This window comes from Canis lupus, chromosome 29 (genome assembly GCF_048164855.1).
Source record: "Canis lupus baileyi chromosome 29, mCanLup2.hap1, whole genome shotgun sequence".
Lineage (NCBI taxonomy): Eukaryota > Metazoa > Chordata > Mammalia > Carnivora > Canidae > Canis > Canis lupus.
Genome location: NC_132866.1, coordinates 34,681,031 through 34,697,424, shown reverse-complemented (window position 1 = coordinate 34,697,424; position 16,394 = coordinate 34,681,031). Strand labels below are relative to the sequence as shown.

The window sequence follows — 16,394 nt, the reverse complement described above, 5'->3', positions numbered from 1 at the left end:
ATATTAAACCCAAAACATTTACACATTTTAAGACATTCTTCTGTTTTCTTCTGTTTTAGCCTTAGAGAATGTGAAGAATCACTGGCTGCTCTACATGAGCAAAGTGATTATATTTTAATAAAATGGAACTCTTTTCTATAAAGTTTTATGAAGTCGTCTTTGGAGATTGGTTTACTAAATTTCACATTTCCTTGCAATATACTTTGACTTAAATGAATTATCCAGGTTCAGCTAAGGATTCCAAATGCACCAAGCCCAGAACACTTGACTTCCGGTCTCATGCTACCCAACACATGCTTCTGCCAGACATTATGTTTAAAGCAATCAATCTTGATTATTGTAGGTAGCTGAACCCAGGTTAAAAAAAAAATCAATTTTAAATACATTCCACAATGCTTTACAGAAGCAAACTAAAACAAATGGGAAAAAAAATGAAAAAAAATCACAATTATTAAAAAGCTGATTTTTGTTTAAAACACCAAGCAAGGAACGGACATATGAATATTCCTAACCTGCAAAATGATTCCTCCACATTATATCAGCGAAACTCATTGGTGGGCCACTGGGAGGGTAGTGTTTACCTTTCAGAGGCTCATGATCAGTCCTTATCATATCCATTAAGGAGTTCTCCAACGAGTGCAAGTTAAAAGTGTCATAGGGCCTACTCCGGTCCTGAAAATAAAAACACAAAACAAGACAATACATAAAATTACATCATAAAATTAATTACTATATCATTTGCTTCTTGCCATGGATTGATGACATGAATCAAAGTTCCAGATAGTTCTAGTAACACATATTCTTTTTAATAAGAATAATGACTTGGCAACATTAAGCTTAATACAAACTTCTATAATTAACCTCAGCCTTTTCCCAATATTTTTTAATGTATATGTCCCACTACTTCAGACTTTCTCTCAAAATAACTTAAAAAAGTAAATTCAAAAGAGTCAAGTGAATTGACTTTGCCTTTGGCCCTTCACCCCAACCTCCACTGTCAAATAAACATTCTATTCAAATGAACAGAGAATTTTTTTATCTAGAGAAAGTCCATAATTAAGAACTCTCAGTCTATAAACAGAAACACTTTCCTAAAAAATTAAAAGATGACTGTAGCTTCAATGTAATTTTATCAGGTATCTTTAATATTTATTACTGATAAGTTCCATACATTAGATACACTCTATAAAATTTAACATGTGTCCAAAGTACTGCTAAATTAACTTTTGAAAAGCACTCACATGAAAAACTTTAACCCAGGGTAGTGTTTTCATGATGCTAGAGTCAAAAACATTTTGAAAATAAAGAGCTAACGCAAACTAAGTGAAGAAAAATCACTGTTCCACTACATTTCACTGAAGCCCATGGGAGACCATCATGTACGATTATTTTTACTAGTCTGAGCTAAAGGGAAGCACAACTCATAGATTAACATTATAGAATACACTACAGATTTAATTTGCTTTTATTTAAGAAAAGCAAAACGGGTGCCTGGGGGGCTCAGTCGATTACATCTGACTCTTGTTTTCAGCTCAGGTCATGATCTCGGGTCTTGAGACTGAGCCCCTTGTGGGGCTCTGAGCTCAGTTTAGAGTCTGCATGAGACTCTCCCTCTCTCTCTATCCCTCCCATTCCCCCTGCCTCACACTTACACGCAAGCTCTCAAATAAATAAATATTTTAAAAAAGCAAAACACACAATTTAACAACCACACCAAATCAAACTATAGCAATGAGAGATTATTTTCAGGGTCCTGAACAGTTCATCCAGTCCTGCAAATGATCATTTATGGTCTTCATGAACAACAGTAGTAAGTAACTATCTGGATGAGCAAAAGGGGATATAACAGGTAAAAACTTCAACTTCAGTGACCATTTTCTAGATTAAGTCTTAACTCTTGGGAAGCTGTTTTTCTTCTGGTTTCTGGAAAGCATGGCTATATATCTATTCAGGGAGGCAGAAAGGAAAGTGGCATTTCCTCAGCACTGAACAAGAAGGAAGAATCAGAGGGTTACTGAATGAATAAAAGCAGTATGTATACTCACAGATCCTACGAAATGCCCTGAACTGAGAACCAGGAGGCAAGAGTGCTAGAGTAACTACTATAACTGGGGGTTTTGGGTACATCATGATCTACCTCTAGTCTGTGCCTGAAATTCCTCCCTTTTTACAAATGAGAGTACTGAGTTAGAGTATTTCTAATATCGCTTACAACTCTATACTTTTTTAAAAAAAAACTCAGAGATGAGGAGTAGGAGTTGAGGGTACAGATGTTTTCGAATGCCAGAGACAAAAATTCCATTTTTACCAACCTTTAATGCACAAGTCAAGGGCCAACTCCTATACTAAGCCCTGGTGATTCAGAGATGAATGTTGCAACCTAGTCCCTATGTACAAGTAATTAGTAAAAGGAGAGAGACACAACCAATTAAAATAAGAAAATGACAGGTATTTGGACGGGGTAATGTGTACAGTACAATGGAAACTAAGCCACGTTCTATTTCTTAAAGAGTATGTATGTTTATATTATAATTTTTAAAAAAATCACATTCTGAAAAGTCCCAAGTCTCTTGAATCTGGACCTGCCATCTGACGAGGTATGAAATTTGTCTTAGTTATCATCAATGGTCTTTAGTATTCTCATTGGTAAAATAGGATCTTACCTATCAGGATTGGGTTGAAATTACTTAAGTATTTATTCCACTCACATTGTGTTTGTCAAAGAGTAAAGCATTCAACATTTCTTAGTTTACTGCCTCCTCTCACTTGCTACCTCCCTCCCTTTTTTTTCTTTTTTAAGATTTTATTATTTATATAAGAGAGAACATGAGGTGGGGGGAAAGAACAGAATGGGAGGAAAGTGAAAAGAATCCTAAGCAGACTCCATGCTGAGCCTGGAGCCGGACATGAGGCTGAATCTCATGACCTTGAGATCATGACCTGAGCCAAAATCAAGGGTCAGATGCTTAACTCACTGAGCCACTGAGGCCCCCTCCCATTTTTTTTTCCTTTTTAACAATCACCAATTATCTGTCTACTGTTGGATAAGAAAGAGACATGGAATATTTTCTTTGGTTCTTCATTTTGGTCTCTATATAATTCTAGGTCTCTTCTTCTTTAAGGTCTTCCTGTATATCATTTTTTTTGCGCTGGGTTCAAGTTATCTGTGGAAACTCCAATTACTTAAGGAGTAAATCTGAATTTCCAGAAATGTAGGCTTATCTGTCTCCATAAGAGGTATCATATTCTTTGTCCAGAGGAAAAGCCACAGGTTAAAAAAAAAAAGTGTGCTGGTGAGAAGTCAAAATGACAACCTACTTCCAGCATTGACAATCCTGGAATGGAAGTCTAGGAGTCTTCTAATATATATAGATCTCCACACTTCTAAATAGAGCCCTGCAGGCGTGGGACTGTTTCAAAAAAGGCTGATAAGGTGAAGGGACTATAAGAAATGGCTGTTTGAAGGCATTCAAGAATCTTTCCAGCCAGGACAGTTTTTTTCATTTAATTCTTCACATAATCCTTCAAGGTAAATAACAACATATTCATTTCACACATGAGGAAGTTGAGGTTCAGAGAAGATTCTAGCCTGGATCTAACCACAGAGCCAGTACCTAAGGAGTATAAACATAAGCTCAAAGAAATTGATCTAGTTCATACAGGATAGTAAATGAAAGTTCCATAGAAGCACAACATTGTATTTAATTACCAATGAAATGACCTTCCTGGCAAGATGGTAGTGAGTCCCCATCAGAAGACGATATTGGATTATTAGATTATTAGGTAGTCAGGAAAATTAGAGGCGTTATTTGCATGGGGATTCATGCATCTGAAGTGGTTCTCAAACCTGTCAGTTTGCCAAAATCACATGTAGAATGGCTTAAATGCACATTCCTGGGCTCCAGGTAAAACCAACTTAGTCATAATTTTAAAATAAGTGTTCCAGGTAGCTCTTTTGACTGGCTCAATTTGAGAGCCACCAGACTGGATGGTTCTTCAGATTAAGCCTTTATACCTGCAACTGATCAGTAGAATGGGATAGTAAAGTGAGGAAGGGACTAGAAGGATGGCAGCAGGCAAGAAATAAGCCTGGTCACTTTGCCAAAGGTCAGCTTTGTAGTGTTCCGATTGTGGGTTAGGAAAACAGTTGATGGTCTGGTATTTATAAGTACACACTCTGAAATCAGCCATCTGATTTTCAAATTTGGGCTCTGCCAGTTGCTGGCATGTCACTCTGAATGAGTTTCTAAGCCTTGGTTACCTTCATCTGTAAAATGATGATTATTTTCCCTATGGTTATTTTCAGTACTAAATGACAGAACGTACAAGGCATCTGTATAGTGGTGGCTACTGGAATATTAGGGAGAACACAAAGAAACTTCTATGATGCCACCTTGGAGTACTGGGACATCTATTTTAAAACCTAGAGGTTCACTAGTACTCAACAGATGAAAACATGACAGGTGAAATGCAGGACACAATTTGCACAGCCTTCTTAATTGAACAAATTTCAATGTGGAGATTTACTTTCTCATTAAAATTTATTTATCTATGCCTTACTGGTTTATATTTGCAGGATACTATTCATCCTTTTTGTTTTATAAGTAGTAAACATTGCTAAAACAACTGATTAATCAGGAAGCCTACAAGAAATAGAACAAAAAGGACAGAAAAACTACAAAAATTGCAGTGAAATGCAAAGAGAAATCATAGAGAAAATTAGACCATAATTTTTCATTCAACAACAAGTTAGAAGTAGAAACTAACCTTTTAAGTTTTTAAAAATAAGTTTTGGTTCCCAATATAGGGAAAATAAGGAAAACATCTTTTTTTTAACTTATTTTTTGCAAGTAAACACACCAGGAAGTATTAGAATATTTATAAATAATGCATCCCATTATTGACTCTTTCTTTGATGATAACCAATGACAAATGCTATATAGCAGTTAGTTGTATATAGAGGGAGCTCACTCCTTTGCGTGGTTCACTAGCTCTGCTTTTTTATTCCCCTCAGCTTGACTTAATATTAGTATATTTATCAGGTACTTAATATGGGCTTGCCACTATTCTAAGCATGCTAAATGCATTCCCTCACAACTCTATTTTATAGATTAAGCAATTAAATTTTGGAGAGACTAAGTAACTGGCCCAATATTACAGGGCAGTAAGCAAGAGAGCCCAGGTTCCAATCCACTCAAATCCAGACTGCTCTCAAGGACTCTCACTCAACTGCCTCTCTGACTTCCTCCTACTCTCTATACCTTAATTCTTTTTCACAAACATTCTTTCAACCTAATCTTAACACATTCAGATAGGGGTTTCTTTAACCACCACCCTGCCACATAGGCAACCTAATTAATCCTCACTTGCCCTTAGTCATTTACTCTCATTCAAATGACAGTTAAACTCAAGAAGTAGCTTGATCTAAACCTCCAGGATTACCATAGGCCCACCTCCACCAGCCCTATCCTATTCACCTGCCTTTTTCTTGTGAGAGAAATTTAGGACCCCTTTCTACCCTTTCTGGCTTATCTCCAGACATATCCTTTCCTAGAGATACAAGATAGAAGGCTGCAAGAGCCCACAAACATCTGAGAAAAAAGCATTTTCAGAAGCAAATGATAAAATTTTTTTAATAATAAATTTATTTTTTATTGGTGTTCAATTTGCCAACATACAGAATAACACCCAGTGCTCATCCCGTCAAGTGCCCCCCTCGGTGCCCGTCACCCATTCACCCCCACCCCCCGCCCTCCTCCCCTTCCACCACCCCTAGTTCGTTTCCCAGAGTTAGGAGTCTTCATGTTCTGTCTCCCTTTCTGATATTTCCTACCCATTTCTTCTCCCTTCCCTTCTATTCCCTTTCACTATTATTTATTATATTCCCCAAATGAATGAGAACGTATAATGTTTGTCCTTCTCCGATTGACTTACTTCACTCAGCATAATACCCTCCAGTTCCATCCACGTTGAAGCAAATGGTGGGTATTTGTCATTTCTAATGGCTGAGTAATATTCCATTGTATACATAAACCACATCTTCTTTATCCATTCATCTTTCGATGGACACCGAGGCTCCTTCCACAGTTTGGCTATTGTGGACATTGCTGCTATAAACATCGGGGTGCAGGTGTCCCGGCGTTTCATTGCATCTGAATCTTTGGGGTAAATCCCCAGCAGTGCAATTGCTAGGTCATAGGGCAGGTCTATTTTTAACTCTTTGAGGAGCCTCCACACAGTTTTCCAGAGTGGCTGCACCAGTTCACATTCCCACCAACAGTGTAAGAGGGTTCCCTTTTCTCCGCATCCTCTCCAACGTTTGTGTTTTCCTGCCTCGTTAATTTTCCCCATTCTCACTGGTGTGAGGTGGTATCTCATTGTGGTTTTGATGTGTATTTCCCTGATGGCAAGTGATGCAGAGCATTTTCTCATGTGCGTGTTGGCCATGTCTAGGTCTTCCTCTGTGAGATTTCTGTTCATGTCTTTTGCCCATTTAATGATTGGATTGTTTGTTTCTTTGGTGTTGAGTTTAGTAAGTTCTTTATAGATCTTGGAAACTAGCCCTTTATCAGATACGTCATTTGCAAATATCTTCTCCCATTCTGTAGGTTGTCTTTTAGTTTTGTTGACTGTATCCTTTGCTGTGCAAAAGCTTCTTATCTTGGTGAAGTCCCAATAGTTCATTTTTTTTTTTTTTTTTGCTTTTGTTTCTTTTGCCTTTGGGGATGTATCTTGCAAGAAGTTACTGTGGCCAAGTTCAAAAACGGTGTTGCCTGTGTTCTCCTCTAGGATTTTGATGATATCTTGTCTCACATTTAGATCTTTCATCCATTTTGAGTTTATCTTTGAGTATGCTGAAAGAGAGTGGTCTAGTTTCATTCTTCTGCATGTGGATGTCCAATTTTCCCAGCACCATTTATTGAAGAGACTGTCTTTCTTCCAGTGGATAGTCTTTCCTCCTTCCTCCTTTATCGAATATTAGTTGACCATAAAGTTGAGGGTGCACTTCTGGATTCTCTATTCTGTTCCACTGATCTATGTGTCTGTTTTTGTGCCAGTACCACACTGTCTTGATGACCACAGCTTTGTAGTACAACCTGAAATCTGGCATCGTGATGCCCCCAGCTATGGTTTTCTTTTTTAAAATTCCCCTGGCTATTCGGGGTCTTTTCTGATTCCACGCAAATCTTAAAATGATTTGTTCTAACTCTCTGAAGAAAGTCCATGGTATTTTGATAGGGACTGCATTAAACGTGTAAATTGCCCTGGGTAACATTGACATTTTCACAATATTAATTCTGCCAATCCATGAGCATGGAATATTTTCCCATCTCTTTGTGTCTTCCTCAATTTCTTTCAGAAGTTTTCTATAGTTTTTAGGGTATAGATCCTTTACCTCTTTGGTTAGGTTTATTCCTACGTATCTTATGCTTTTGGGTGCAATTGTAAATGGGATTGACTCCTTCATTTCTCTTTCTTCAGTCTCATTGTTAGTGTATAAAAATGCCACTGACTTCTGGGCATTGATTTTGTATCCTGCCATGCTGCCAAATTGCTGTATGAGTTCTAGCAATCTTGGGGTGGAGTCTTTTGGGTTTTCTATGTAGAGTATCATGTCATCAGCGAAGAGGGAGAGTTTGACTTCTTCTTTGCCAGTCTGAATGCCTTTAATGTCTTTTTGTTGTCTGATTGCTGAGGCTAGGACTTCCAGTACTATGTTGAATAACAGTGGTGAGAGTGGACATCCCTGTCTTGTTCCTGATCTTAGGGGAAAGGCTCCCAGTGCTTCCCCATTGAGAATTATATTTGCTGTGGGTTTTTCGTAGATGGCTTTTAAGATGTTGAGGAATGTTCCCTCTATCCCTACACTCTGAAGAGTTTTGATCAGGAATGGATGCTGTATTTTGTCAAATGCTTTCTCTGCATCTATTGAGAGGATCATATGGTTCTTGGTTTTTCCCTTGCTGATATTATGAATCACATTGATTGTTTTATCAGTGTTGAACCAGCCTTGTGTCCTGGGAATAAATCCTACTTGGTCATGGTGAATAATTTTCTTAATGTACTGTTGGATCCTATTGGCTAGTATCTTGTTGAGAATTTTTGCATCCATGTTCATCAGGGATATTGGTCTGTAATTCTCCTTTTTGGTGGAGTCTTTGTCTGGTTTTGGAATTAAGGTGATGCTGGCCTCATAGAATGAATTTGGAAGTACTCCATCTCTTTCTATCTTTACAAACAGCTTTAGTAGAATAGGTATGGTTTCTTCTTTAAACGTTTGATAGAATTCCCCTGGGAAGCCATCTGGCCCTGGACTCTTGTGTCTTGGGAGGTTTTTGATGACTGCTTCAATTTCCTCCCTGGTTATTGGCCTGTCCAGGTTTTCTATTTCTTCCTGTTCCAGTTTTGGTAATTTGTGGCTTTCCAGAAATGTGTCCATTTTTTCTAGATTGCCTAATTTATTGGTGTATAGCTGTTCATAATATGTTTTTAAAATCGTTTGTATTTCCTTGGTGTTGGTAGTGATCTCTCCTTTCTCATTCATGATTTTATTAATTTGAGCCTTCTCTCTCTTCTTTTTAATAAGGCTGGCTAATGGTTTATCTATCTTATTAATTCTTTCAAAGAACCAAGTCCTGGTTTTGTTGATCTGTTCCACAGTTCTTCTGGTCTCGATTTCATTGAGTTCTGCTCGAATCTTTATTAACTCTCTTCTTCTGCTGGGTGTAGGATCTATTTGCTGTTTTTTCTCTAGCTCCTTTAGGTGTAAGGTTAGCTTTTGTATTTGAGTTCTTTCCAGTTTTTGGATGGATGCTTGTATTCGATGTATTTCCCCCTCAGGACTGCTTTTGCTGTATCCCAAAAATTTTGAATGGTTGTATCCTCATTCTCATTAGTTTCCATGAATCTTTTTATTTCTTCCTTAATTTGCTGGTTGACCCTTTCATCTTTTAGCAAGATGGTCCTTAACCTCCATGTGTTTGAAGTCCTTCCAAATGTTGTGATTTAGTTCTAATTTCAAGGCATTATGGTCTGAGAATATGCAGGGGATGATCCCAATCTTTTGGTATCAGTTAAGACCCTATTTGTGACCCAGTATGTGGTCTATTCTGGAGAAAGTTCCATGTGCACTTGAGAAGAATGTGTATTCAGTTGAGTTTGGATGTAAAGTTCTGTAGATATGTGTGAAATCCATCTGGTACAGTGTATCATTTAAAGCTCTCATTTCTTTGGAGATGTTGTGTTTAGAAGACCTATCGAGTGTAGAAAGTGCTAGATTGAAGTCACCAAGTATAAGTGTATTATTATCTAAGTATGTCTTAATTTTGGTTATTAATTGATTGATATATTTGGCAGCTCCCACATTCGGGGCATATATATTGATGATTGTTAAGTCCTCTTGTTGGATAGATCCTTTAAATATGATATAGTGTCCCTCTTCATCTCTCACTACAGTCTTCGGGGTAAATTTTAGTTTATCTGATATAAGGATGGCTACCCCTGCTTTCTTTTGAGGACTCCAAATGATAAAATTAATCATGGTGTTTACTATATGGTAGGAACTGGGCTAAATGCTTTATAGCCACGTTCTCAATCCTCACCACAACCCTACAGGGTCAATATTATCTCCATCTCGCAGAAGAGAAAATTGAGGATCACAAAGGTTATGTGACTGCTCAAAGTCACAAAGTTGGGTGGAAATCAGGATGTAAACCCAGGTCTGCGACTTTCAAGTCTATGCCAGTATTGTTCCAAAGCTTCATAATATGTTCATATTATGAACATATTAATATGTTCATATTATTGGGGTTGTGAAATAATATAGAAAAACTGAAGGAATTCTTGAAGGAAGGTTTTTACATTTATCATATGTTTTCAACATATGTATGGATAAAACATTTCAAAAGTAAATGCATTCAACACATACAGGAGGATTCACTCACAAAACTAGCCATTTCTGAATTTCTGCTCTACTGCTCTTATTTTCTAGTTTTTTATTGGGGAGAGCGGGTCAGAGGGACAGAGAGAATCTCAATCAGCTCCATGCCCTTGCACAGGGCCCAACACAGGGCTCGATTCCATGACCCTAAGATCATGACCTGAGCTGAAAATAAGAGTCAGATACTTCACTGACTGAGCCACCAGGCACCCTTACCACTCTTACTTTCTAATGAGTTTACATTATTTGAAACTATCTCAGCTTCCTTATTTTTTTTAAGATTTTAAAAATTTATTTACTCATGAGAGACACACAGAGAGAGAGGGGCAGAGAGAGAGGCAGAGAGAGAGAGAGGGAGAAGCAGGCTCCATGCAGGAAGCCCAACGTGGGACTTGATCCCCGGTCTCCCGGATCATGCTCTGGACTGAAGGCAGTGCTAAACCGCTGAGCCACCTGGGCTGCCCCTTGGCTTCCTATCTACACTACAAGCACTGTTTAATGGTAATTAATATGCTTTACCTATTTTATTTTGTTAAAGATTTATTTATTTATTCATGAGAGACGGAGAGAGAGACAGAGACACAGGCAGAGGGAGAAGCAGGCTCCATGCAGGAAGTCTGATGCGGGACTTGATCCTGGGACTCCAGGATCATGCCTTGGGCGGAAGGCAGGCGCTAAACCATTGAGCCACCCAGGGATCCCAGGTTTACCTGTTCTAAATGAATATTTAATCACATAACACATAATTCCATTCTTCTTGAACACAAACCAAAGACTATTACAGAAAAAGCAAAAGTCTCCAATCCTACCTTCTTGCACTCTTCAGATCACTATGTACATTTGGCATATATTCTTTCAGATGTTTAAAACTACATTCATGTATATATGTACCCACAGAATAATATTTCATGTTATTTCTTCCCCTAAACATAGAAATATGCATAGTGTTCTGCATTTTCTTTCTTTGACCAATATTGTGCTTCTGAGACAGATCCATTTTAATAGATATGTTCTTGCCTCTCCCCCACCCAACCATGTACACATCTCACCTACAAAGCAAATGCATAGGGACTATGTTAAAAGAAGTAGCCACCTCCATATACATTCTATAAAATAACTTCTGATTTTGAGATTTATTTCCCATCCCCTAGTTTTCTCAAAATTTCTGTTCTGGCCCTTTAACTGCACCTCTTCCATGCTTGGTCTACTCTGGCACAATGGTTTTTTTGATCCCCAGTTTCTGTGAAAGACTGTACTAATAAAATGTAAGAAACTATGGAACTTCTCAGACCTGAGTAAAAACCAAAGAGCCAATACAACCAAAAAGCTCAACGTGTAGTGATTTCGAGCACAGAATCTGCTTAAGATTAAGGATCTTAAGATCACCATAAAGAGCACCATAAAGAATGGACAGGACATGTAGTAATGTATACTAGATAGGGGCAACAAACAATTATAGGAGCAATAACATAAAATCTCTATGTATCACAAAACAGAGGTCTAGAAATTTATAGTTCCAAACCAAATACTGCCATTATTTGTCAGAATTGACCAAAAACATAAGTTCTTATATCAAATTAACTTTATTATAGTATTAAGCAGATTGATATGCATTTGCCCTAAGATTAAAACCTTTCCCAAATGAAGGAAAATATGTCACTCATGTGAGAGAAAGGGGAAAAAATAACTTTTCAAATGAAGATTTTTGTGCCATCTTCAGAAAGTATCAAGTCCTTCAGTCTGTGGTCAGTTTTAACCATCCCAAATAAGACTATTACATATGTAGCCCTCTGGAAAACATGACTGTAGATTCTCCTTGTCACAATAGCAAGCAGATAATGCTCCTTTTATCTAACCTGAAGTCCTTGCAAAATTAAAACCTTTCTCTGTTCCCTAGTCTCAGAAAAGAAATAACTGATCAGCACCTGCTGCAAATTTTAATATTCTTTAAGATTATTGTTAAACCTAGTCTTCCACACAAGAAATTCACAAGAACCCTCAATACAGCCTAGGATACAATTAGGGTATACAAAGAAATTACGATTTCCTCATCTTTTTCTTCTTGAGGTTGACTAATTCCAGTTACTTTAACCTTCTTTTAAGGCAGCTTGTGTTTTTTCTTGCTGTTATTACAAACCAAGCTGACCAAAGTTCTTACTTAAAAAAAAAAAAAAAAGAGGATAGTTTCACTAAACAATCAGATGAACATGACAACCAGCAATTTTCATTTAGCCTCTTCCAGCTCCCTGTCATCCTCAATCTTCCTTCACAGCTCTTTCCTCATTGGTTTGCCACGCAGACCAGATAAGAAGCCCAGTTTATCAGACATTGGGAAATCATTTGGAATCACCTTATTCACTGGAAATAACTTACATATTAGGGACAAATCTAGATGGGCGAATGGTAAAGAGGTAAACTGGACAAAAAGTACAAATGCCTACTGCTACCACTTCTGACTATAGTAAACAGTTCAGAGCTAAGCATATATGCACTTAAAAAAGAAGGAGTACAGTTTAGCATTGTGTTAGGTAAAAGGCAGAAAGTCAGACCTAGGAAGGATACAGAAAGGGAGAGAAATAAATACAATGGTCAGAAGAGCAGGCTAAGGAACTAATTAAAGTTGTCCCTTCTTTGGTTATTGAGTATATATGACTAGCTGGTGTTGCCTCAAATCACCAGGTTGTTAAAAGAAGAATATCATCCCAAATAGCTTATTAGGCATTGGTTTATTAGGCATGATAATGTAGGGGAAGCTTAACCTTTGCAACCAAAACCTACCTTAGAGCATTAGGCAAAGTACATGTAGCTCTTCATACTGTTATCTTTTTATGGATCACAAACATTAAAATCCTTCCACAAAATTGACTAATTCTAGGTAGAGTTGCAATTCTCCTTCCCCACCCCAATATTTTAGCTCCAAGTAATTAGCATTAACTCAGTATATTGTTGTTAGTTCCTTACATGCCTACCATCATCAATAAATTGAAAATTCTATGGAAGCAGATGTGTCTTATTCATATTTTTATCACCTAGCAGAGGCCTCATCATAGGCATTAGTAAATGCTTTTTTCTCACTTAAATCATTCTTCAGATGGTTTCATATTACATGAGTTTCATTTAAAACTAATGAAGAACTGCATACCTACTAGAATGGCTAAAAAGCAAACAAAGAAAACCCCCGACAATTCCAAATGTTGACTAGGACACAGAACAACTAGAATTCTCATAAACTACTGGTGAGAATGCCAGATAGTATAGCCACTCTGGAAAACCAATTTGGGAGTTACTTAAAAAGTTAAACATACCCTAAACCATACAACTTAGCAACCCTAACTCCGAAGTATTTACTCAAGATAAATAAAAACACATGTCCACAGAAAAACTTGTAAGCAAATGTTTTTAACAACTTTATTCATAATTTCCCCAAACCAGAAACTACCCAAATGTCCATCAACTTGTAAATGAATAAACAAATTGTGGTACATCCACATAATGGAATATTATTTAGCAAGAAAAAGAAATAAAGTATTGATATATGCTGTAACATGAATAAGCCTTGAGAACACTATAAGAAGCCAGTCACAATGGATCACATGTTGTATAATTCCAATTACATGAAATAACCACAATAGTCAAATTAGCCATAGAGACAGAAAGCAGATTGGTTGTTGCCTAGGGCTGGGTTAGTCAAGAGGGAAACTGAAATTAAATGTTGGTGGTTATGGGGTTTCTTTGTCAGGGTGATGAAAATGCTTTAGAATTAGATAGTGATTACTGACACACAATTTTGCAAATATACTGAAAACCAAAACATTTAAATAAAATTGTAAAAGGTGAATGAACTTTGTGGTATGTTAATTATATCTTAATAAAGATATATTTTTTTAAGTTTTCCTAATGTGTTAACAGTAACTATGATACTACCTGCAAATTGTCTGTTTTAGGTATAGGACATATGACTGAAGGAAGGCAAAGTATTAACTGTATCTGTTTCATTCAAGAGCCACAACAGGACTCAGGTAATAAAACCTAACCCAGACAGTAGTAAAGCCCAAAAAGCAAACCTATTGCCAGTTAAATAACTAATACCATCCATGTCACCATATGTCATTGCATTTCTAAGTATGTCTTTAACACTCCTGCAGAGACCTACAAGCAGTTAACCATATTACCCACAAACAACATCTTCTCAAGTCTCCCATTGTTTCTAAGGAGTTTTTTTTATTATTATTATTCCAGAGATTCCAGTCTTAGAATGATATGCAGTGTCTTTCAGAGACCCAATTCATCCCATTTGTAACCTAGGCACATTTTAAGAAGGAAATGCTCCAGCTTTTATCTAGAACTATTACTAGACCATAAAGGATACCTATATCCATATAGACCAAAGTCAGACCTGCTCCTGTTCATTTAAATTGCTGTTTGACTTGAATGGATAAATGAGGAGTTACACAGCAGAATTTGCAGATTCACCAGAATCTGACAGGGGCCATGACGTGAACACTTTTGCTGTGGCCCCGTTATCCTCTATGATCCTTGTATTTAAAAACTGAGCAGCAAAACACAGCTGCTTTCACACAAATAGTCCTGGGGCACCTGGGTAGTTCAGTCAGGTTAAGTGTCTGACTCTTATTTTGGCTCAGGTCATGATCTCAGGGTCGTGAAATCAAGCCCTGCACTAGGCTCTGCACAGGGCATGGAGCCTGCTTAAGATTCTCCCTCTCCCTCTGCTCCTTCCCAACTCTTTGTCTTAAAACAAAACAAAACAAAATAGTCCTTTGACACCAAAAGCAATAAAGCAACACCTGTGCCAATTTGATCTAGCAGCTAAGGATCTTTTTTTTTTTTTTTTTTTTTTTTGGTCTTTTCAGCTTTTTAATTTAAATTCTAGTTAGTTGGGCAATGCTCTTGGTTCCCCTCCCTCTTTGGGAGCTTTATATGCTATCATCCAATAAACTTAACTATCGCTCAAAAAGAATTCTAGTTGGTTAACATACAGTGCAATCTTGGTTTCAGTAGAATTTGGTGGCTCATCACTTACATACAACCTAGTGTTCATCATAACAAGTGCCCTCCTTAATACCCATCATCCATCTCACCCATCCCCCGCCCACTTCCTTCCATCAACTCTTGGTTTGTTTTCTTTCATTAAAAGTCTCTTATGGTTTTGGGCACCTGAGTGGCTTAGTTGGTTAAGTATCCGACTCCTGACCTCAGCTCGGGTCTTGATCTCAGGGCATGAGCTCAAGCCCCATGTTGTGCTCCACACTGGGCATGAAGCCTACTTTTTAAAAAGTCTCTTATGGTTTGTTTCCCCCTCTTTTTTTCCCCTTCCATATGTTCATCTGTTTTGTCTCAAATTCCACATGAGTGAAATCATATGGTATTTGTCTTTTTCTGACTTATTTCACTTAGCATAATATGTAGATAGATAATAGCTCTATCCATGTTGTTGCAAATGACAAGATTTCATTCTTTTTGTAGGCTGAGTAATATTCCATTGTAATATTCCATACACACACACACACACACACACCACATCATCTTTATCTATTCATCAGTCAATGGACATTTGGGCCCTTTCCACAGTTTGGCTATTGTTGATAATGCTGCTATAAACACTGGGGTGCACATATCCCTTCAAATCTATATTTTTGTAGCGTTTGGGTAAATACCTAGTAGTGCAATTTCTGGATTAAAGGGTAGTTCTATTTTTAACTTTTTGAGGAACCTCTATACTGTTTTCCAGAGTGGCTGTACCAGTTTACATTTCCACCAACAGTGGGAGAGGGTTTCCCTTTCTCTGCATCCTCACCAACACCCGTTGTTTCTTGCGTTGTTGATTTTAGCTATTCTGACAGGTGTGAGGTGATATCTCATAATGGTTTTAATTTGTCTTTCCCTGATTATGAGTGATGTTGAACATCTTTTTATGTGTCTGTTATAGCAGCTAAGGTTCTTCTCCCTTTCAGAAACCAGGGTGATGCCATGCCCAGTGTACATACAGATTAAGAGCTATGGACTATAAGTCTTTACTGTCACTCCCTGGCCACCACTGAAGAGGTCACCAATGCATATGAGTGTTTATTTTTAAGAAGGGAATCTGGTAAGTACCAAAAAATTTCACTTCAAGTTGATGGACTGCAACCAGAAGAAGAAAAGCACATTATTTTTTCTCAGTTTTCGAATCCTTCTCTTCCAATGGAAGGAGAAAGAAAAACAGTAAGCCCACATCTCAAGTTTATTGTGTAATTCTGATTCCCGATAAGACCAGTAATAAAAATAGATTAACAAAACAAATATAATAGGATAGTATGGTCAAAAGCCCAAACTGTCCTTTTTTTTTTTTTTTTTAAGATTTTATTCATTTATTCATGAGAGAGACAGAGAGAGAGAGGCAGAGACACAGGCAGAGGGAGAAGCAGGCTCCCTGCAAGGACTCAATCCCAGATCC

General features: G+C 37.5%; 1 protein-coding gene across 15 annotated transcripts in view; it reads right to left on the bottom strand.

Moving 5' to 3' along the window:
- CPEB3 (cytoplasmic polyadenylation element binding protein 3) overlaps nucleotides 1–16,394 on the bottom strand; it is a 199,551-nt gene that overhangs the window by 121,376 nt on the left and 61,781 nt on the right. For 13 of the 15 annotated variants that reach the window (XR_012020878.1, XR_012020877.1, XR_012020875.1 and 10 more), the window contains one exon: nucleotides 513–672. Coding sequence is in view for 11 of the 15 variants with exons in the window: in XM_072806118.1 (XP_072662219.1) it covers nucleotides 513–672 (160 nt within the window). In the remaining 4 variants the exon portion in view is untranslated. The remainder of the gene's footprint in view (nucleotides 1–512; nucleotides 673–16,394) is intronic. The other 2 variants (XM_072806121.1, XM_072806122.1) reach the window with 1 other exon arrangement.